Source organism: Chlamydomonas reinhardtii, chromosome 9 (assembly GCF_000002595.2).
Source record: "Chlamydomonas reinhardtii strain CC-503 cw92 mt+ chromosome 9, whole genome shotgun sequence".
NCBI classification, from domain to species: Eukaryota; Viridiplantae; Chlorophyta; class Chlorophyceae; order Chlamydomonadales; family Chlamydomonadaceae; genus Chlamydomonas; species Chlamydomonas reinhardtii.
The window spans coordinates 7,795,559-7,816,177 of NC_057012.1; the positions used below are offsets into that span (position 1 = coordinate 7,795,559).

Genomic DNA, 20,619 nt, shown 5'->3' on the forward strand with positions numbered 1-20,619 from the left:
CGACTGACTACGTGCCGATCCAGACCTGACTCAATGCTTTACCCCTTGGTGGCGGCGGGATGACGGGACTGGAGAAGGGGGAAGCGGATGCAAGGATTAATTGACTCAGTCAGTCAGCAGGAAAGACGGGTTGTGGAGAGCTGTAGCTAGGCAGGGCAGAGAAGCATGGGTCGGTCCAATGTGGCCCCGTCGCGCAGACTTTCACCAGTCGATCAGCGCCCACTCCTCCTCTTTTCCCCAGCTCACAGGTGCGATACAGTATCACCCGACCGCGGCGCTTGTGTAATACAAGATCACTCAGCCACCACAAAGCCCCTTGCTCCACGCTCCCTCCAATGCAGGATAGCCGCCGGCCTGTGCCCCATGGGCCCATATCAACAAACACAATGCGCGAGCCCATTAGCCAGTGTTGGGGAGTTCTGGGGTTTCTGTGTGGCCCATCGGAAAGGCCCCATCGGGTTCCATCGGGCCCCGGACAAGTCGCGTCGCACCGCCCGACTCTTTCTCTTTCCCCCCAGCTCACAGGTGAGATACACGATCATATCTTCCCGCCCATCCTGCTCACTGCCTACACGGTGAAGGCGGGGACCGTGCTACAAATGGCTCCACAGTTAGCCGCCCTGAAGGCTAAGCATTTGCAGTATGTGTGCGACGCGGGTGTGTCGGGGGTGGGGGCTGCCCTGGCGGCGGAGGCCTTCGTGTGCACCTTGGCCCGCTTGTGGTCGCTGAAATGGGAGAATCATCATAAGGAAGCACTGTGGCGCGTGGCCGCCAACGCTTGTTGGGCGTTTCCACGGCATGCTAGCGAGCGTGCGCGCGGCGTTGCTGTTGACCCGTGTTGGGCGTGTGGGGTTGACATGCAGGATGGGGACCGGCGTTGGGACTGCACTGTTGCGCTGTCACTGCGGGAAAGTATGGGGATGGCTATGGGTTTCCTGCCGGAGGAGGCTCTAAGTGCCTTCTCTCGTGAGGAGTTGTGGTTAGTGCGCCCGCCTGCGGGGCTTGCGCCACCTGTCTGGGATGTGGTGTGTCTCGCTGCTATGTCTGCCTTGGACTTTGGTCGGCAGCGTGTGGTTATGGCCGGGTTGGCGGCGCGAGCGAAGCTGCCGTCGGCCCGGGTGCTGAGCATTGGACTTGCCGTCGTAGCTGACTTCTGGGGTCGTCTCCAGACGTTTGTGACTCTGGGTATCAGGCCAAAGGGTTGGGACACTGTGCCGTCTACGCATCCTTTCATCTCTCGGGCTGTTGGTGAAGGCATGGTATTGCGCTTGCCGTATGACGCTGATTCCCCGCCTCCCTCACCGTGAGAGGTTGTGGGTGGTTGGGGGCTTGGTGTGTGGGCAGGACGCACGTGTGGGCGACCGTTCTAGTGCTTGGACGCTTGCGCCCTGGTTAGTGCGTGCGCTGTGCGTGTGTGCTGCGGCCTGGACGATTCCCGGCACTCCGGTGCCTTTGGCTTGTGGCGTTAAGGCACAGCGGTGGGGCTCTGGCGGGTTGAGGCTTGGCTGGGACTCACTGTGCGCGGAGTCACACGGACAAAGTGCAGCAAAGTCGGGGTTGGTGGAGTCAAGTTGGGCCCTGATAGCATGTGATGGCTCGGCGTCTTCGGGTGCTGGGACTGTCCCCTCTGTAACATCCGCATTCATATCTTCCTGCCCAGATGCACCTTGTTATGCTGACTTGCCACGCCGGACAAATTGCGCAACGCTCGGTTGTGCTTATCGCAGCGGAGCCCCCCCTCCCTCCCCCTCGCCCCCCGCGGATCGGTGGACATCAGATGTCCGAGGCCGCACACTGATGGAGGCTGGATGCTGGTGGAGGGACATGGTTGGGAAGTGCAGCGCGCTGACACGGCGGCGTGGTAGCTAGAGGGACATGGCGTCCTTGATTTGTCAAAGTATGGCTCACGCCTCACGGAACCCACGGAGACTCAAGCTCCAATGGGGATCAAATGCCTAACACGTTCAAAGGCTCTTCAAGGACATTACGTGGCTCTATTGGCGATGACCGCACTGTGTCGGTGGAGCGCGCATTTCACGGTGTAGATTATGCCGCGCCCCTTATCAGAAGCGGGTAAAGACACTCTCCTCGTATGTTGGATGCAAACGCAGGTGTGCGCAAGGTGAACAAACCGTCATACAGAAATAGGCGGCATGGAAAACTCGGCCGGAGCGAGAAGCGACCTCGTGAGTCGATGGGTTTACATGGGTACGTGCCGCATCAGACCGGATCCATGCAATATTACTTTGCGTCCAGACCTTATACGCATGCTTTCTTCTTCTAATAGCACAAAGAATGTCGGGCGACAACGACACACAGCTGATTCAGGCAAGCTAGCTCGCAGGCGTCAAGCGTTCAATAGCCGCCTCGAGCGCCGCCCTGCTCAGTCGCTGGGCTCTGCATCACTTTTAATAAAGTTGTGCCTAAACTGCATTTGCACTAGCGGCTGAGTGCGTGGCGTGGTATTTCAAGCTGAAGGTTCAATCGTGAATGTTTCGCAGGCCAAGATGGCGACTCTGGGCCTGGACCAGACTCCAGAGGAGTTTGTTGCCGGCCTGGCTCCGCCCGTGAGGCGTCGCGTGGAGGCCCTGCAGGAGCTGCAGGCGAAGCATGACGAGCTGGAGGCACAGTTCCGCAAGGAGCGCGCCGAGCTGGAGGCCAAGTATGAGAAGCTTTACGGTGCGACTGCTGTGCGTTCGCGGTGTCGGAGCAGGGATTCCACATTTGTGCTCCAAAGGGTTTCGCGCCAGCCCAGGATCTTTCCCTTAAGGTGTTGCGCTGCTTTCGGCACTATTGTCATGCAGCTCCTCTGTACGTGGAGCGCTCTGAGATTGTGGTGGGCTCCAAGGAGGTGCCGCCCAAGGAGGGCGAGCCCACCGGCGACGGTGAGCGACCAAGCTGCTTTGGGCGACCTCTTACTGTCACGCAAGACGGTTTGATGGGACGTTGGCAGGATGGAAGGTGTAACCCCCTGGCGGAGCGAAGGGTGTGGCCGGGGTGCGGGTCTGGAGACACCGTCTGGCGCAACACCCTCGGCCAGCCCTAGCCAGCGCCCCCCGCGCCGCGCCTCATGCTTACCTCATGCCCATCTTACCTGTTGCATCCACACTAATGCACTTGTACAGACGCCATCAAGGGCATCCCTGAGTTCTGGCTGGCTGTGTTGCTCAAGTGCGAAGTGACCATGGACATGATCAAGGACAAGGACATGGACGTGCTCAAGTACCTGCGCGACATCCAGGTGGGCGGGCGGCCGGGGTACATATCGCAACTCCTGGCTGACCTCGTGTTGCCCTTGACAGAATGGGCCAAGTTAAGCGAAGTCGCGTCAACTTGGACCCCATCCATACCTGCATTACCCGCCCCCACAGGCCGAGGGCCTTGTGGTGGACGGCGTGTCTCACGGCTTCAAGCTGCGCTTCCTGTTCGACTCCAACCCCTACTTCACCAACGAGGTGCGGCGGAGGCTGGCGGGCGTGTGGCTAGGGCGCTATAGAGGGCCCGGCTGGCCTCGGGTGCAACTGCAGCAAGGCACGGGAGAGCGGGCGTCGTGGTGTTGGATGGTCTGCGCCTGCAAGTCTGTGCTACCCCGGCACGGTGCATGATGGCTTCCTGACAATGAGTCGTGAGCGCTACGACGCCATTACATGCTCCCTGGTGCTCCACCCTGTATGCCACTGCCCCGCCTGCTGCACCCAGGTGCTTGAGAAGACCTACCACATGCTGCCCGAGGACGACGGCGTGCTGGAGCGGGCGGAGGGCACCAAGATTGAGTGGAACGCGGGTGAGCGCGGCAAGCACTGCGATACGGTGGTTCTGCATAAGAGGGCAGCCGCAGTGTTACGCATACCTGCAGCCTACCCAGCATAGCCCGCCTCCCTCACAATACCTCCCAATGCGGAACAGGCAAGGACGTGACCGTTAAGATCATGAAGAAGAAGCCCAAGAAGGGCGGCAAGGGCGACTCCAAGCCCCAGGTGCGGGGCCTACGGGGGGGGGGGCGAGCCCAAAGCCCAATGCGCGCATTCCGATAGCAGTGGGCCTGGATTGATTATTGAATCACCGATACCTGTTATGATCCCGTCTAACCCTAAGCTACCTTGCGTGCCCGCCCCCCGCCCGCTCTGCAGGTCAAGACGGAGCGCGTGGACTCGTTCTTCAACTTCTTTGACCCGCCTCAGGTGCCGGACGGCGAGGAGGAGATCGACGAGGACACCATGGAGGAGCTGCAGGCCATCATCGAGGCTGACTACGAGGTGGGGGAGGGGCGGGGCGGGGAGCTTGGGCGGGGGCAGCTGCAGGAAATGGGTGGGAGATTGGCGAGGCTGGCTGCATGAGGCTTTTGGGCGGGTGGGGGCATGAGCGGTAGGCATACACACACACACTCTCTCTCTCGGTGGACTTGGAGCTCCTTGGCTCAGCAACCCGTAAAACTGTCTGCCAGGTAGCGCGGGTTCCAAACACGCTCTCTCCCCCTCCCCCTGGCTGTGTGCTGCACAGGTGGGCGCCACCATCCGGGAGAAGCTCATCCCGGAGGCGGTGTCCTGGTACACGGGCGAGGCCATGGACGAGGACGGGCTGTACATGCCCGGCGACGACGACGAGGACGACGAGGAGTGAGTGCCGCACTTGCGGATGTGCGGGCTCTGCTGTTTAGGGGGGGAGGGTAGCTGTTTGAAAGGTGGGAGTACGCAATTTGCACGGCGCGTCGCTGGAGACGTGGAAGGGCGGCAGCTATGTTGTTGCGTTGTGCTGTGCAAGGGTTTTACGGACGCCCCCAGGTCGCCTGTCAGGTGGCATGCCGGCTGCCTACCGCTAACTCGCCCGCACCCGTGTCATGCTGTGGGTTGCTCACTGTGTGCTTGCGTTTGCACTTGCCCCGCTATCGCAGCTTCGAGGGCGAGGAGGGCGAGGAGGACGAGGATGAGGACGAGGAGGGCGCGGGCGCGGGCGAGGGGCAAGCGGCGGGTGGGCAAGCGCAGCCGCCTGAGTGCAAGCAGCAGTAAGCGCTGCACAGACTGTGTGCAGTGGGGCGGGTCGGTTTCGTTGTGGTGTGGGGGAAGTTCATCATGAGCAAGGATTAGGGTGCTGGGTACTGAGAATGCACCACGACTGAATGCGTCAAATGCCAGTGTGTGCGGCTGCGGTGCAATTGAACAGCGCAGTCGGATGGAGGAAAGGTATAGACGTGGCGTAGGTACAGGTGCAAGAAAGCAGGCAGCGGTAGCATGCCTCGGCGTGTAAGGGAAGCTGAGTTCGTGTGCATCCTTGCGCGCTGGAGTTCTGACGCGGGCAATGGTCAAGAGCTGTGATATGGACGCCGGACGACAAGCTTTGCTCTCCTCCCTGGATGCCGGACTGGCCACCTGAAGACCAGCAGGGGCCCAAGGGTTAACACCGAGCAGTTGCGGCGAGGTGCGATGACGTGGGGAGGTCCGCGGCTCCGCCATCCCCATTACACGATCAGCCCAAGCTTGCTGGCGTTTTGCAATGCCTGGCAGAATTGGAAAGCTTAAGTAGACTACACCAGCAAAAGACTGCGTACCCAACTGAGTACCACGCAGCGGTGGTGGTGGATGGCCTGGCCTGGCCCCAGCCACCAGCAGCAGCTAGCAGCAGCGGCACAGGGCCTGGCGGCGGCAGCGGCCCTGGGCCCAGCAGTTGCGGCGTGCATGTGCGTAGCGCGCGGATGAGGCGAGCAAGGCCACGTGGGGGAGGACAGCGCGGCGTCGCCCAAGAAGCGGCGCTGGCGCGCAGGTTGAGGCCGGCCGGTGCCTAGTTAGCGGTCTTTGCTGGCGAGCATAGCGCCGCACAGTCTGTGGTAGGTCGCAACAGTGAGGAGTGTTGTAGCTAGGAACCCGCTGTTTGGTTGAAAGCGGGGCTGTGCTTGTGCTTGGCAGCGGGACGTGGCTGGACGCATGGCGGGCCGTGCCTGTACGAACCAACCCCGACTATGTCCGGGAGATGAGGTAGACACTTGCGGCCTCAGACTAGAGACGTGGCGATGGCGCAGCGGCTGGGTGACGGCTCAGTCGTGGGCTCAGTGGGTGACGGCTCAGTCGTGGGCTCAGTGGGACACACTCACTCACTCTACCCTCCCGACGGTGCAGGGAAGTGACGTCAACTACGCAATCAACATCCGGCACGCGCTGGTGGAGATGCTGCTGGGGCACAAGCGACCTGCATCGCTGCAGACTGGCGGCGGCGGCGGCAGCGAGCGGCGGCGGCGGCGGCGGCGGCGGCGGCGGCAGCAGGGGGGGCGCGTGCGCGCATCTTGGCAGCGGAGGGGGCGGGAAAGGCCACGTGGAGGAAGAGAGCACAGCGGCGCCCAAGAATCGGCGCAAGCGCGCAGGCTGAGGAGCCGGCTGGTGTCTAGGTAGCGGTCCGCGGTGGGGCTGGGGCATGCGTAGCGGCATGACAAGTAGTGCGGCTGTTGACAACTGTGCTGCGTCTGGCTGCGGTTGGCTCTGCTGTGGCATCGCGATTGCTAGGCACCTGGTTTGGCTATGTGCCTGCGGAAACCGACCCCTGCTATGTCCGAGCGATGAGGTTGTTCGGCCGCAGACTGTGGAGGGGCTCAGCCCCTTTTCCCGGGGAACACCGACAAGTTTTTTCTGGCCTTTCGGCCGGCGGGCTGCGTGTGTCTGTGTGTGTGTTTGGCGCGTGTGTGTGCGTCTGCGTGTGTGCCTGTGCGTGTGTGCGTGTGTGTGCCTGGCGGTGTTGCAGTGCCGTGAAGACACGCGTGCCTCTGTGCCCCCGGGGAGCTCTTCGTGAGCCCGCCGGGCAGGCCCGGGCTCCCAACGCCTTGGCGCACTGACCAGGCCCCTGCTACAGACCTTGCCACTACTTTCTTGTTTGCATACCGTATTCACAACTTAGAGCCACCAGCCAACACCAGCGTGCGACACTAGCAACCCTTTCGCTAACCGCATTCGGTCCTGAGGGCGCGCGGTGCTGCTCCACCGGTCCACCCCGACCATCAGTCACGGCATCCTAATGCCAACCCGCGGCGCTTCTTCATACTCCGGTTGTGTTTGTCTCACACTCGCATTCGACTCGCCTGCCACGCAGCCGTACCATTGGGCTCCCTCTGCTGCCTTGCCGAGCCCTGTTTTTGCCCCTGCTTGCCACACTGTCGCCCAACCATTGCTTTGCTGCACTCCCATCCGTGGACGCTGGTCAGCGGCTGGTCGCCTGCCTGCAGGTGCGCGGCGACTCTGCGTCCCGAGTGTGGCGTTGCGGTGTGTAATGTGTATGTCTGGTGCTATCGCCTGGCCGGGCGCCCGGAGGGTGAGGAATGCGCATCAGCAAGCTACCAGCCTACCAGCAAGTCAGCGCCGCATTGGTACAGTAACTCCGCTTTCGACCAATCGCGTTCTCACGCCTTACCGTCACAAAATTACTGTTGTATGTTTGGGTCTGGGATACGCTGCCCTTCGGGACTACGCCAACCTGCCCCTTGCCCCCCTTGCCCTGTCCCCTCACACCCCTTCTTTTGTGCAGAGCCCACTGCCGAATTTAAGACCATTTCGACATACCCAATGCAAATATCATTACTGGCGGCTTGGCAGTCGAGGAATAAAATATGCAACGAAAACTTAGATGCCCTGCGGCATGTTGGCGGAAGAAGACAGCAGCCGCTGCAGCACAGTCACCAGTGCCGCCGCGGTGGGGCGGCTGCGGGGATCACTCGCCCAGCACGCCTGCGCCAGCGACCTACGGAAGGCGGCAAAACAATCATTGCGACATGTGACTACATACAGCTGTATTGTCAAGGGTACCTCAGTTCATGTGGCCCACACACACTTGGCTATTCAGGTACAACCCATCACAGGTGCCCGCCCTAACTCACCTGAAGGCGCTGGGTGTGTCGGGCGGGAAGGCCGGCCGCAGCCCGCGCTTCACCACGTGGTAGGGCAGCTTGTCGGGCGGCACGCCGTCGTACACGGTGCTGCCAGTGTACACCTCGTACATCAGGATGCCGAAGCTGCGGGCAGGGCGGGCAGGCGGCAGAGCGGGGCGGACTCAGCCAGGCGGTGGAGCAGCAGCATCTGAGATGGCAAGGGATTATGATGAACCATGTGGGCAGGACTGCGGCAAGCAGGACAAGCAGCAGTTGTCCAGGCATAGTGCAGCAGAATGTGAGGCAGGCGAAGCGACCCGTGGAAGCGACCCGGGTGGCATCATATCTGGCGTAGTGGCGTTTGAGGACGCGGACACGCATGGGCAGTGAGCAACGTAACCACAAATGTAAATGTCTGAGGTGGTAAAGGAGCGCACACGCGCATGGGCTCAGTCATTGTGCAGCACATGTGACTGTCACCGGCCCATCGCTGTACCTCCGCCGTCCCTCCCTCACCTGTACACGTCCACCGCCGCGTCCAGCGGGTGTCCCTTGCAGAACATCTCGGGCGCCATGAAGGAGGGCGTGCCCACCGCGTACTCCAGGTTGAAGGAGGGCCGCTGCCCGGGCGCCGGCTCTGACATCAGCCGCACGCAGCCAAAGTCCGACAGCTTGCACACCCAGCCGCGCGGGTCGCGCATGGAGCTCTTGAGCAGGATGTTGGACGGCTTCTGCGCGACCACGACACAAGTGGCCGTAGGTGCGGCACAAAGAAGCTTAATGCCAGCGGTAAGTGCATGGGACTACCGCAGCATTCGGCAGGACAATGCACCGGCCCCCGGGCTGCACGCACCAGGTCGCAGTGCACCAGGCGCAGCGCGTGCAGGTGCCGCAGCGCCAGAGCGATCTCCATCAGCGTCGTGTACAGCGCCCTGTGGTGGTGTAAGTGAAGTGCAGTGAGTAATTAGTGAGTTTTGAGGACATGTGAGGGTGACTTCCGAAGTGTTGAGGCGCGTACGTCGTACCAAGAAGGCGTTATACGCGTCACCTGCACGTCAGGATGTACACGCCAATCATGCGCCCCAATCAACCACTCGCTCTGCCTCCCCACTGACGTGAGGTTTGGTCGGGAGCCGCCGCCGGCCTCGGTGCGGAAGCAGCTGCGCTTCACTGCGTGCTTGAGGCTCCCTGCGGCCGAGTGCAGAGCCACGCCGGGTATTCAAGCACCAATAACACATGAGTAACGCATCAAATGAGATAGGCCCCAACAATTGCGGGAATGCATGCGTGTGCACTCAGGTGTGCCAGGCTCCACGCTGACCCGGCCCATTGTTGGGTCGTGGCTCACCCGCATCGCAGTACTCCATGCATATGATCATGTTGGAAGGGCCAGTCACGCCCACGCCGCCGTCCGCGCCGCTGGCTGCGTGCCCCTTGGCCTTGGGCAGCAGCTTGAAGCGGTCGGGCTGGCCCACGTACTCCACCACCATCACATCCACAAAGTAGCTGAACACCTGCAGGGCCGTTGCAACGCGGGACAATGGCGGTCGGCGCAGGCGTCGATACACAGTGCATGTTACGGTATGTTCGGACAAGTGGTGTAATCCCCGCGGCAGTGCCCTTGATAGGTGCACTGCCTTCGTGCATGGCGCCGACGACCTCATTAGCCACGTCACGCCTGCCGCTGACACTAGAGCCGCCATGCCCGCGCGGCGCCTTCCTTGTTTGTGTTTTAAATGGCGACAGATGGCGGTCATCCAATGCCGCGCCCGCCTACATGCCGCCCCGCACCTGCACAATGTTAGGGTGGCTGATGGAGGTGGTGACGGCCAGCTCGGTGGCGTCGCGCTTGAGCACCCGCTTGAGCTTTATCATGGCGCCCTCGTCGTCGATGTCATACACCTCGTCAGCGCCCTCCTCCGTGCCCACCACCTGCAACAGCAGAGCCACAGAACCAAGGTCTTTATCTGCGCGTCAGACTGGAAACTAGGTGCCACCTGTTTACACCCCCCACACTGCTCCGTTCCCCCGCCCTGCCCCGTCCCGCAAGCCCCCTCCGCACCTTGATGGCCACCTCCAGTCCGTGCAGTGTGCCGCAGAACACCACCCCCTGGCCGCCCTGCCCGATCTGTTTCAACAGCTCCACGCCGTTCACGTCGTCCTGCAGGCCCTCGCTGCGGGCGGCAGAGGAGGAAGACGAGGCAGGATGTGGTTGACAAGGTTGTGGCAAAGAACTTTACAAGTCAAGACATAGCGCATACATGTGTGCACAGGTGCCTCGCCGACCTTCCAAAGTCCAGCTACAACGCTCCCACAGGTTAAGGCCACACCATCTCCACGCTCTGGGTGGGGCTGGCGGGTTTGGGTTCACTCGGTTGGCTTGCTTTGGGTTCCGGAATGAACAACCCCCGCCCCATTCCGACTCACGCCTCCAGCACGGCGCGCTGCGACAGCACCGCGTTGAGGCTGCTGCGTATGGACGACACCATCATCCCCAGGTTGGAGCGCGGCGGGGCGGCGGTGCTGGTGCTGGCGATGCTGAACGACAGCTGCCGCCGCGTGGCAGACGTGGAGTTGCCGTTGGTCATTGCACCTGCGAGGGAATGGGCTGAAGCATGAAGCCATAGCGAGGTGCTGTTGGCTGTGTACATGGTGGACCTCTAACCGGTCAGCAGAACGACACCAATGTCCAGCCTACCAGCGGCTACCAGCAGACAGGCATCACAATGACACCTCACCACCGCCTCGAGCCCCCGACCCTCGGCCCCATTGTCATGGATGTCGTAACAAGGACAGCTTCCCCCCACTTGGCTCACCCAGCTCTTCGGGCGCCATGCAGGCGGGCGAGGCGGAGGGCACGGAGGCGGCGTGCGGCATGGCCAAGTGCGGCCCAGTGCCGGAGCGCACCAGCGAGCGCGGCGTGCAGGTGGTGGACACGGCCACGGAGGAGGGGTGCAGGTGCACATCGTGCAGCGTGGACCACTCCTCGCCCACCTCGCCCGGCCCGCTCAGCAGCGAGTGCACCGAATACAGGCACAGCTGGGCAGCGGGTGAAGGGATAGGGATAGGGCGCGAGGCACAGAAGAATGAGGCGACAGGCCTCAGCTCTAAAGCAAGTTATGCCGGGTCAGATACCTCCGCAGTGCAGTCATCCGTCACCCAAACCTGCCCACCTCCCTGCCCCTACACCCCAGCTCGCCTGCAGCGCCGTGTGCACCACCGCCAGCGCCGCCTCCAGCAGCGGCTCCGGTAGCGGCTCGCGACTAGTAAGGTAGGCGCACAGCAGTGGCCCGCCGCCCGGCAGCAGCCCCGCCGCCGCCACCAGGCTGCCCGTGTCCGCCACACCCACACGGTGGCACAGAGATACGTCGCGCCCACGATTCGTCTCGTCCTGTTGTTGGGATAGCCAGCAAGGTTCAGGATGCACAGTCGGCCAAGGCGTTCCCGCTTTCCCTAGCTCCCCGCACTGCTTGCCCACCTGCACGTGCTCGCTGCAGTTGGTGATAATGGCGCCGCTGTACAGCTTGCGATACCGGCTCTTGTCCACCCCCGTGATAAGCTGTAGCATGAGCGTGTGGTTCAGATGCGTCACGTGCGCGCGCAGCGTGCGGCTGGGCTCCGGCATGGGGCTGGTGTGGGTGCTGGGGCTGGCGCTGGCTTCCCCATTGGGCGCTGTCGGCCCTGCTGCCGCGCCGGAGGGCAGGTTGGCCCCGGAACCCGCCTTCTTCATGTCCCTGCGGAAGGAAGGAGGATATGGGGCGCGTCAATACCCATCAATACCGACAAGCCCACCCACATTACCGTACTTGCGGCCCAGTGCTGACTGCAACCCGTCATTGCGACTTGCGGGCCCTTTCGAAGGGCCGCCTCACCGCTCCACATCTCCCCGGGTGTTGCCCTCCCGCCAGCTGCCGTCCTGAAAGATGGCCGCTGTGGCGCCTGTGCGGTGCGTCAGCAGCGGCGTGACGGTGAAGGCCATGCCGCAGGTGACGCGGGTGGTCAGGTCCGCCAGGCCCGCCACCACGGCGCTGATGAGCGCGTTGATGGACTCGCAGCGGCTCAACGCCGCCACCAGGTCCAACAGCGCGCACTGCACCTCGCGCGGGTAGGGCCCAGACACGGCGCCGCACACAGCAGCGCCCAGCAGACTCAGCTCCGGCAGGTGGTGCGGCAGCCAGTTGGGCGGGTCCGCCCCGGCGGGGATGGTCGCAGGCCCCTGCTGTTCCCCGGTAGCCACTGCGCTGGAGGCCACGGCTGCGGAGCCGGACGCCCCAGGGGGCTTGATGGAACCGGGCGGGGGGTTGGCGGGGCCGCCCAGGCAAATGAGCAGTGCGCCGCCCAGCCTGCCGCCCACTCGGAGCGGCAGCAGCGCGCAGTGCGCAACGCCGCAGGCCGCCCGCAGCTGCTGCAGGTCCGCGAAGTCCCGCGGCGGCGAGGACTGAGATGTCGCCGCAGCGGCTGCATGCGGCCGAGTCTCGCCAGATGCGCTGGGGTCGGCTGCGGCCACAAAACTCCACAACTGGAAGGCCTGGGGGTGCAAAGCAGGCGGCTGTTACACAGTTGAAGCATGGGAGGTATCATTGCAAGCCGGGGCGGTAGCCGTTCATGGGGAACGGCCCGAGGGGGGCGATGGATACGCGTGAGACTCCTGGCTACGTGGCTATGTGTCCCTACACGCGAACACAGATGTACTCAGGTATGCTTGTTGGGTACCAGTGTAGGGTACACCGCACTGGTGACATCGGGCGGGTCCGTATCATACAACTTGCATGAGCCACGCGGCTTCCTCATTGAGTCTTTCCTACTTTGACCCATAGATTATCTGTGTACCAGCGCACCTCCGTGGACGCCAGCATTTGCAGACTCGTGGCAGCCGCCCCCTCGCCAACTAGCGCGGCGAATGCAACCGTGTATCCGTGCGGGAGTGCTGGATGCAAGCGGCCCCCGGAAGCTAGCACGACTGCCGAAGAGCGATCGCTTGTGATGCCCCAAATGCTGTGGGCAGCAGGGTTCAGTGGCAGGTGGCCCCAAGAGTGAACTGGCATACGCAGGCGAGGTCTAGCAGGGTTCATCCAGCAACTGAGCTTTGCCGGTTTTCAAGCACGCACTCTTACCAACCTGACAAGGGATGCGCCCAGCGCGTCTGCAAGGTCCGCAGACGTCTGCCGCGCTCGCTCTGGCCATGTGTGTGTCGAGACATCGGCAACCCGCACAGCGATGGCCGCCAGCTCCTACAAAGAGCGCGCCCGCAAAAGAAATATGCAACGAAGCCGTCATGATGGGCCAAAAAACCCAGGAGTTGACCCAGCGCTCACCTCATTCGATCGCCAGGGCGCATGCGCGGGCGCTAGCGGGGGCGCTGGCACTGGCGCCGTTGTACGTGCAGCGTCAATAAACTTCTCAACGGGCTGAATAACGTTAGCATCGGGGACTGTACTCGTTGTGTGGGCGACATTTTGAGGCCCTGTCAGTCGCAGTCCTGACTCTGGTGGCCCTGAAAAACAAGAAAAGAGCCCCATAATTATAGCAACATTTCTTCAGCGACTTGTTTCCTTCGTGTCCATTCTCCTCTCGTGTTTCCGCACGCATAACAAGTATGACAAGCAGACGTAGGTTGTAACACTATATATGGTATTGGTGCTGTCGAATCGGTATAACTTGGGCGTGCCGTGCAATGTCTGCGAGGCACCTCTTCCACCTCCCTGTTACCCAGCCTCGCTAGCCGGCTTCGCTACCGCAGCGATTGGTTCAAAACAAGCGCGTGGCGCTTGAGGGGGACCGTAGCTCAGCCCTGGAATGGGCGCCACCTGCAGCGTTGGTGCGTGCGTTGGACCTGCGCTTGGCATCCTTAGGGGCCGGGCGGCGCAGCCCTAGTGTGGTGCGGAGTTGCCCAGTACGCGACCCCTCTTCCAGGATACGCGTAATAGTACACACTTAGCCCTCCTCGTAGTACGATACGCTGGATACGTTGAAAATACGTTGGCCCGGAAAGCCAGTTGGCTGAGAAAATACGCAGAGCCCATGCAATGTACGATGCACAAGCGCTTTGGCGCGCTGCCCAAAGCACACGCCGCAATTGAGATTCTTGCACCTCGCCTCGAGGATCAGGTGCTCAGGTTTGCAGCACCGTGGGTGGCAGAGATGGGATGCCTCGGTCTGGGAAGGGGGAAGGGGGCGAATTGTGGGGGGGTAGGTTCGGTTAAAATCGCTTTCCGCGAAGATCACCTGGCACATTTAGGTAATTTAGGCCTTGAAATCACCCCCATATTTGGACACTGCCCTGGCCACGGGTGAGCCGGGGTTGAGGGGAGCGAGCGCAGGTTAATTGGAGCCCTTCCTTGGAGGGAGCGAGCCAGGGTACGAACAATACAGGGTACGAACAATAGTTCCAGACCCCACCCTGCACGACCTCCCGGACCCCCCTGACCGACGACCAGCGGTGCCGTACCGTGCCGTACACCCCCTAAATCCCCTCTGTCTTCTGCCAGGATGGTGTCAACACTGCTTTCAACGAGCTCTATTAACATGTAAGCACGGGAAGTTCGCAGGGCACGTCTTGACCACAGCCATGTTGTCAACATGTTGTGAACATCTTGCGACCGTTCAGTTGCATTAGTGTAAAGGCTCAGTGTGTGTGTGTGTGCGTACGAGGTGGTGCGTACGATCTTTCGTGCCTTCCTGCCTCGTGAAAACCTGGGGCGCGGGCGGGGTGACCCATATAACGCCAACAAATGGAAACACCCCACCTATTGTTCTTCTCAATCGCTCCTTGGCGATTAGTGTGCTAGAACTACGGTACGCACAGCACGATAAGCAAGTACATCATCCCAACACAGCTCCGCTACAACACGCAGCTTCCAATCGCAAGGCCCAGTCCCTCGCACTCGTTAACACTGTGTCCATTCTAATGTCCATTCTAATGGTGCCGAGTACCTCTCATGCCACCTCTATAAAGCGCCCGCCTGGCGGCGTGGTGCGAGACACATTCTTTGCACAAAGCGGCCCCAGGCGCAGGCCTCCGGGTATGGGGTAGCCATGCAGCGAGCTGCTCGCCTGCGCCTCCTTGTACGCGGTGTCGTTCCGCAGCAGCGACCCTACGTGCCGCAGCATCTCCACGAACGGCCCTGGCTTGAGCGTCAGGTGCTGGTCGCGGGCGCGCATCGCCTCGTTGCCGCGCATGGGGGCCGAGGGGTCGGACCGCGCCAGTGCCTCGTAGTCGGAGGGGTGGCACTGTGCCGGGTCCTCCACGTTGTAGGCGAAGAACCGGATGACATTGCCTGCGCGCGGTAAGGGGACATACATGAACATGCATGGACATGCACGAGCAGAGCTGTTTGCACTGTAACAAGCTTGAGGCATTGCGTGTTCTCGCCTGTCCAGCCCAGTTGGCCGTTCATGTAAGCGTCTGGCCAGCCACAGTGCGTTGTGCCAAAGCCACCTGCAGAGTGGGGAAAATACCGTACACAGGTAGGTCCCACACATCCTTGCACACATCCCAGATGCGCATGTACCGTTTCCCTTGCAAGCACTCACACGGCCGTATCTCTATGAGCGCTGTCGCGCCGTTGTCCTCTTGCAGGAAGAAACAGTTGGCGGCGCCTGCAAGTTGCAGACAAAGTGCACCCAGTGCCGGTTTGTGGCTGTTCATCCTCCAAGGCAGGCCAACATGCAGGCCGACGTGGAGGCACGCGCTGACTGAAATGCACCCGTGTGCCCCAGCCCACTCGCCTGCACCGTGCACCGCCACGAGCACGTGTGCGGAGCGCACTGACGCCAGGTTGGCGTAGTAGCGGTTCACGCCGTGCAGTTGCGGCGTGTCGCCGGTGTGCAGGATGCGGCAGGACAGCTTGTTGAAGGTGCCTGCGACGAAGCCTGGGGGACGTGGGAGGTTGCCGGCCATACGCGCATACGCAATGCTTCAGCACCCAACGGAACAGAACAGAAAGGACAACGTGGGGCCACGTCCAGTACCTACAGATTTATTGTGGTACGGTCCCTCTAGTGCTCCAGTATCCCAGGATTGCGCTATGTAGGGGAGCGGTAGGTGGGGCACGGCGTCCACGGATGGGGGCGCCGAGGGGCAAAAGGGCAATCTCTTACGACGGCGACAGGCGCCACCATGACGGTACATCCCAAACCCCTCACGAGATTCTGGGCATACCGTGCACATCACAGGGACTGGATGCGCGGGTAAGGCAGTAGCAATTTCCGGATGGGCCTCCCACGCCGTTCCACGCCCCTCCCAATTCAAGCCTTCGTGCACGTACCCCTCTTGTTGACCGCTTCGCATTCCGCCACCACCTGGTGCAGGTTGCGGATGCTGCGGGTGCCGCCTGTACGTGCCTCGAGCACCACTCGCAGCGTGGTGTCGGTGGCCAGCGGCGGCAGTGGCCCGGGCGCCCCCGTGTTGAAGCCCAGTGGGTCAGGCGGCTGCAGCTTGTGGTCCGCATCCAGCTTGGCCAGCACGGTGCGGGCCAGTGGTGCGATAGACATGACACCGTGGATCTTACACAACACCGCCTGCATGCATTCATGACCATGCGATTGCCCTGGATTAGCTTGACGGGTAGGCAGCAGGCCAGTAACCCTGCAGGCGCCACAAAGAGGCAACTTGTTGACCCGGGTCCTCGACCGACCCGCTCAAAGCAGTTGACGTGTGTGCCCTCTGCAGACCAGGGCACGTGAGCGCCGGGTGCCTGCCGCGCCGACAGCTCCTCCAGGCTGATGACCGGGTAGCGCGAGTAGGGCGACAGCAGCACGTGGTGGAAGGGCGTGAGGGCCAGGCCGGCGGGCGTGGCCACCACCAGCGTCGCTGTGTCATCTGGGTGTGCGGCATCCCGCGTGTGTCAACATAGGCTTGATGCGCACAGGTGTTGCTCATCCCACCTGTAACGTTCTTTTCCCGTATAAAAATGTGGACCACGCTGGCTAGCTGCGCCAGGACCCTGCACGAACATACTGAAAATTAGCCACAAACCGTTTGGATACCGCAGCCAGACACTTACTCTCCCATGTTATACGGCCAATCTGTGACCATGATGAAAGGCATGGTGCAGCTGGAGAACTGCGGGTTCTGAAGCGCTGGGTTCGCCTCCAAGCGACTCGCAGGCCGGATGGCGACGAAGCTGTTGGGCTGCACAAGGAAAGCGTGCAAGGGTGTACATTCATACTCGCTCGCGCCTTCAACCCTGAGGACCACACTCAACAGCGCACCTGGTGCCCCACCAACGCATCCGAGTTTGCTCCACCTCTAGCGGGGAAGTTCCTGTGCCCGTGCCAACACGGTCATCGGGCAACAGTCGTGAGCGTGACATCCGACGAGCGACGAGTGCATCCCGCCTCATCCCCCGACGTACCATAGGCCTGACCATCTCTCCACAACCCCATACGGGGTGGTGCGCGTTAGGTTTCCGAGCTGAACAGGATCGAATGTGACGAGTTCGCTGTTGTCCGCGCACACTCGTCGGAGCTCCGTGCAAAGTCCCTTCTCAACGCGTGCATTCTCTGTAGCGGCAAGGTTTAAAGGCGGTGGGATACAAACGGCGCCATGTGCAAGGCGAGGCAGGAATGATAACCCGAATGCCACGAGCACTATCAGGCTCAGGAGGTGATACATCGTTCCATTCGCATTTTTATATATACCAGACGCGAGCTGCTCCCCACCTCCATGCCTTAGGCTGGGATGACTCGTAGGGCCCAATGCACATATTGGGGTACCCACTTTGAATGCAGTAATCATCATCATTGCGTATAGACCGATTTTGCAACCCGTCTTACAATGTCTGCAACATCTGCACCCAAACCTGAATCCCCTGTCCGCTGGCTGGCCTTTCGCTGGGGGTGTCGGCAGGTGTCGGTAAAAGGGGCGCCAGCCTCCGTGCGTGCATGGGGATACGCACGACTTGGATGCGTGCCTGGCTAATAATACTATGCAGCGTGTTGCAGGTGTATGACACGCATGACGCGCCCACGCATGCAGCTTTCAATCATGTGCCGGAGTGCAGCGTGGCCAGCTCCAGCGCCAGCGCAAGCGCCAGCGCTCTGCCCGCGCAATCCTAAGTCCCCGGCTGTCCCCGGTGTGCGATTAACTGGTGCCGGGGGCGACCCCGCCGCCCCATCTTCAGACCCCGGCGTCGGCGATTATGTGGGCGAAGCAGGCTGCCCAGCGCATCTGCCCAATTAGGGCTGCCAAAAATATGCGGTAGTGATGGAACATGGCAAGGGGCAGGAAAGCGTAGTCCCGATGTGTGTGGCTCCCACCCGTGCCCACATAAATGCGTAGCAAGAAGGGACAAGGCATTGGTGCGTCGTTCGCGCGCTGTTACTGTACCGACGGTAGCTGGCAGGTTGTGTCGATGTTTTGCTGACGCGCATGCCAAAAATATGCGGTACCGACCGATGTTTGGTCCGAGCATGATATGATAATCATGGGCCTGGGCCAGACTCCAGCAGGGGTATTGAAGATGCTTTCAGACTAACAATGCGAGGGGTAGTCACCGATGCGGCAAGGGTTGTGCAGCTGGGCAAGAACGGTGCGGAACGATGGGACAAGAGGTTCCCCTTGCATAGGACAAGTGTTCCCCGGTCACGGGAAAAGGGGCTGAGCCCCTCCACAGTCTGATCCACGTGCAAGCGACGGTCAGCGTTAGTCTCCACTTCACTCACTGACGCCCACACATACTGCTCTAGTTAGCCTGTATCATCGTTGCCCATGTTGCCTGTCCATGTCCTGCGCACTTCGCACTTCCCATCACACACGTCCACGTGAAAGCGACGGTCAGGGCCCAGCATACGGCCCGGCATCTGCCTCACATGCAAACTGCTAGCCTCTTTCACCATACCAAGCGCTGTCAATCCTAGTCACTGTCCAACGGACATATAAAAAGGCCCTGTCAGCGCCTGGTGAAACCCCTTACTTCTGCCCACCTGCAGTCCTTGCAAGGAATGCAGAACCGTCCAATGGTTCTGCAACCCACACGGGACCACTAATAGTCGTAAGGCGCCTCGCATCCCCATACGCCTGCTAGCAGTGCATGACGCACGACGGAAACGTTCGGCCTGTCCTCAGCACGGTCCCGAGTCCTCATGAGACGCTCATCTAAACCCGCAGAGCCGGAAGCGAAGTGTACATCTTCAGCATACACCCATGCATATCCTTACGTACCCATCACGAGTCGTTTTCAGTTCCCTCACTTCTTGGTAGATCCGCGCACCGCCACGCCCTGTGTGGTGACGCCGCCCACCATGGCGTGCAGGTCCGTGCACTTCTCCGGCTCCCACAGGTCCTTGGGGTGGCGGGCTTCAAAGTGCATCTGCGGTGCCACGGGCAAGTTACGAAGCATGGGTCTGTATGTGATACGCCAGGATACGCAGCTATGCGCCACGTGGGCCAAGGACAAGCACGTGCTGTAGGCGTAACCAACATGATTGGCCCTGAGACAGCGCTGCGAATACCGGTATTGTGGTAGCATGGTTAAAGGGAAGTGATCTCCCCTGCATAATCAGTGCATTTGTAAGCCCTGTTGCACTGCTCCGAGATGGATGCAACCCGCTAGAGGCCAGCCACCGCACCTGCATGCTCTTTAGGTCCGGTGCCTGCTGCTTGCAAATGTTGCACTGGAACCTGTGAGCGCAGAAAGAGTGGACGTACCCGTCGCAGTTTCGCATATGAGTTGTGCTCTCCGGCCTGTGAGCGGCCTGAAACCCGCGGACTGATTAAGCTGCTCATTGGCAAAACATACACCTGGGGGACCCCTGCAAACTCGACCTTAGGCAGGGTGCCCGGCAGGTACTGGCCGCACGGCCTGCTCTGCACTCACTTGGCGTGCCCAACCTTGCCGCCCAACCGGTCCGCGAGGCCCGCCTGGCCACCACCCTTGTTTGTCGTTGCCGCTGCAACCTACGCATGCATATGCAGAGGGCTCGCGCAATCAAAGGCTTCTCCAGGGATGCGGCGGCAAGCCGACAGCGATTCACCTTTTGGGCAATTTCCTTAGCAGTGTGCTTGGCGGGCTTAGCCTTTCCCATGTTACGTTGTTATGACTATACTATTGACGGTGAAACGGGCGATAAACGCTGAAGCCGACCGGTCGCCTCCGCGCCGGCTGCGCGAAAGACCCGCGCCGAAACTAAAATACTGCTTCCTGTATTCTTACAGATGTGTGCATAAGCTCAATGTGTGGCGCTTACTGCAAAAAGTTTGCTGGCTTCATTCAATCGCGTCTTGAGGTTCGCAGGCCCCTTGCCGGTGGCGCTGAGTAGTATGCCACGGATTGCGTGTATATATTGACTCGCTCCTCCTAAGAGCCATTTTGGCCTTGCTGGGTTATTGCCCCATCGGGCCTCAACCCCATCCGGAGGGATGCAGTACCGCTCGCCCGGCCAAATTCCGGGGGTGTCCCCCGGGCACACATCCTGAGCCGCGAGATATTCTTACCTGGCCCGGCGACATTTCCCAGCCGGCCCGGCCGCATCCCTACCTGGCCCGGCCAAATCCCGACATGCCCCGGCCGAATCCCCTACCTGGCCCGGCCAAATCCCTACCTCCCCCCGCGAAATCCCCAGCTGCCCCAGCCAAATCCCCCATCTGGCGCAGCCAAATCCGCACCTGCCCGAGCCAGCTGCCCTACTTGGCTGGGCCCTATTGCTTTGCCTGTCCACGCGGTATGCTCGACCCAGGCCCACGAGCATCTCAGGCGCCGTCACCCGCCCTATCACCCCTTCCCCTAGGCCTACACCCCTAGTCCTACCACCTTCCCCACCTACAGACACGGGGC

The 20,619-nt window shown here is 61.3% G+C and overlaps 4 protein-coding genes across 4 annotated transcripts; 1 reads left to right on the forward strand and 3 right to left on the reverse strand.

The window, feature by feature from the left end:
• Window positions 1-2,263: 2,263 nt before the first annotated feature.
• On the forward strand, window positions 2,264-6,615 carry CHLRE_09g416350v5 (uncharacterized protein). The gene is made up of 10 exons (XM_001696703.2): window positions 2,264-2,328; window positions 2,502-2,679; window positions 2,805-2,885; window positions 3,126-3,241; window positions 3,372-3,455; window positions 3,700-3,784; window positions 3,907-3,977; window positions 4,131-4,256; window positions 4,501-4,616; window positions 4,892-6,615. The coding sequence occupies exons 1-10, from the start codon at window positions 2,296-2,298 to the stop codon at window positions 5,004-5,006; spliced, it is 1,005 nt and encodes a 334-aa protein (XP_001696755.1). The 5' UTR covers window positions 2,264-2,295; the 3' UTR covers window positions 5,007-6,615.
• Window positions 6,616-6,717: 102 nt separating this feature from the next.
• Window positions 6,718-13,450, reverse strand: CHLRE_09g416400v5 (uncharacterized protein). Its single transcript, XM_043066384.1, has 16 exons — window positions 13,159-13,450; window positions 12,962-13,074; window positions 12,682-12,838; window positions 11,716-12,371; window positions 11,322-11,577; window positions 11,043-11,234; window positions 10,660-10,882; window positions 10,271-10,436; window positions 9,906-10,017; window positions 9,635-9,775; window positions 9,192-9,357; window positions 8,959-9,031; window positions 8,697-8,775; window positions 8,360-8,574; window positions 7,853-7,987; window positions 6,718-7,716 (listed from the first exon to the last, which is right to left on the reverse strand). The coding sequence occupies exons 1-16, from the start codon at window positions 13,360-13,362 to the stop codon at window positions 7,599-7,601; spliced, it is 3,006 nt and encodes a 1,001-aa protein (XP_042921680.1). The 5' UTR covers window positions 13,363-13,450; the 3' UTR covers window positions 6,718-7,598.
• A 702-nt stretch (window positions 13,451-14,152) lies between these two features.
• On the reverse strand, window positions 14,153-17,583 carry CHLRE_09g416450v5 (uncharacterized protein). Its single transcript, XM_043066385.1, has 10 exons — window positions 17,200-17,583; window positions 17,057-17,108; window positions 16,849-16,976; window positions 16,730-16,788; window positions 16,480-16,664; window positions 16,111-16,363; window positions 15,572-15,715; window positions 15,377-15,442; window positions 15,216-15,281; window positions 14,153-15,120 (listed from the first exon to the last, which is right to left on the reverse strand). Exons 1-10 carry the CDS (start codon window positions 17,457-17,459, stop codon window positions 14,780-14,782), a joined length of 1,554 nt encoding a protein of 517 aa, XP_042921681.1. The 5' UTR covers window positions 17,460-17,583; the 3' UTR covers window positions 14,153-14,779.
• An 807-nt stretch (window positions 17,584-18,390) lies between these two features.
• On the reverse strand, window positions 18,391-20,136 carry CHLRE_09g416500v5 (uncharacterized protein). The gene is made up of 4 exons (XM_001696783.2): window positions 19,820-20,136; window positions 19,663-19,742; window positions 19,415-19,466; window positions 18,391-19,155 (listed from the first exon to the last, which is right to left on the reverse strand). Exons 1-4 carry the CDS (start codon window positions 19,868-19,870, stop codon window positions 19,033-19,035), a joined length of 306 nt encoding a protein of 101 aa, XP_001696835.1. The 5' UTR covers window positions 19,871-20,136; the 3' UTR covers window positions 18,391-19,032.
• Between the last annotated feature and the right edge of the window lie 483 nt (window positions 20,137-20,619).

Excerpts from the sequence above, each read along its gene's own strand:
- CHLRE_09g416400v5 (XM_043066384.1), bottom strand. The coding sequence starts at position 13,362 with ATGGGGCTCTTTTCTTGTTTTTCAGGGCCACCAGAGTCAGGACTGCGA. Across the intron at positions 11,235-11,321 it reads ACTGCAGCGAGCACGTGCAG|GACGAGACGAATCGTGGGCG; the intron begins GTGGGCAAGCAG and ends TCCCAACAACAG. Across the intron at positions 7,988-8,359 it reads GCGGCGGTGGACGTGTACAG|CTTCGGCATCCTGATGTACG; the intron begins GTGAGGGAGGGA and ends CCCTGCCCGCAG.
- CHLRE_09g416350v5 (XM_001696703.2), top strand. The coding sequence starts at position 2,296 with ATGTCGGGCGACAACGACACACAGCTGATTCAG. Across the intron at positions 2,329-2,501 it reads ACGACACACAGCTGATTCAG|GCCAAGATGGCGACTCTGGG; the intron begins GCAAGCTAGCTC and ends AATGTTTCGCAG. Across the intron at positions 3,456-3,699 it reads ACCCCTACTTCACCAACGAG|GTGCTTGAGAAGACCTACCA; the intron begins GTGCGGCGGAGG and ends TGCTGCACCCAG.
- CHLRE_09g416500v5 (XM_001696783.2), bottom strand. The coding sequence starts at position 19,870 with ATGGGAAAGGCTAAGCCCGCCAAGCACACTGCTAAGGAAATTGCCCAA. Across the intron at positions 19,743-19,819 it reads CTAAGGAAATTGCCCAAAAG|GTTGCAGCGGCAACGACAAA; the intron begins GTGAATCGCTGT and ends ATGCATGCGTAG. Across the intron at positions 19,467-19,662 it reads GGCAAGGTTGGGCACGCCAA|GTTCCAGTGCAACATTTGCA; the intron begins GTGAGTGCAGAG and ends CTGCGCTCACAG.
- CHLRE_09g416450v5 (XM_043066385.1), bottom strand. The coding sequence starts at position 17,459 with ATGTATCACCTCCTGAGCCTGATAGTGCTCGTGGCATTCGGGTTATCA. Across the intron at positions 15,716-16,110 it reads CGAAGCGGTCAACAAGAGGG|GCTTCGTCGCAGGCACCTTC; the intron begins GTACGTGCACGA and ends CACGTCCCCCAG. Across the intron at positions 15,121-15,215 it reads CGGCCAACTGGGCTGGACAG|GCAATGTCATCCGGTTCTTC; the intron begins GCGAGAACACGC and ends TACCGCGCGCAG.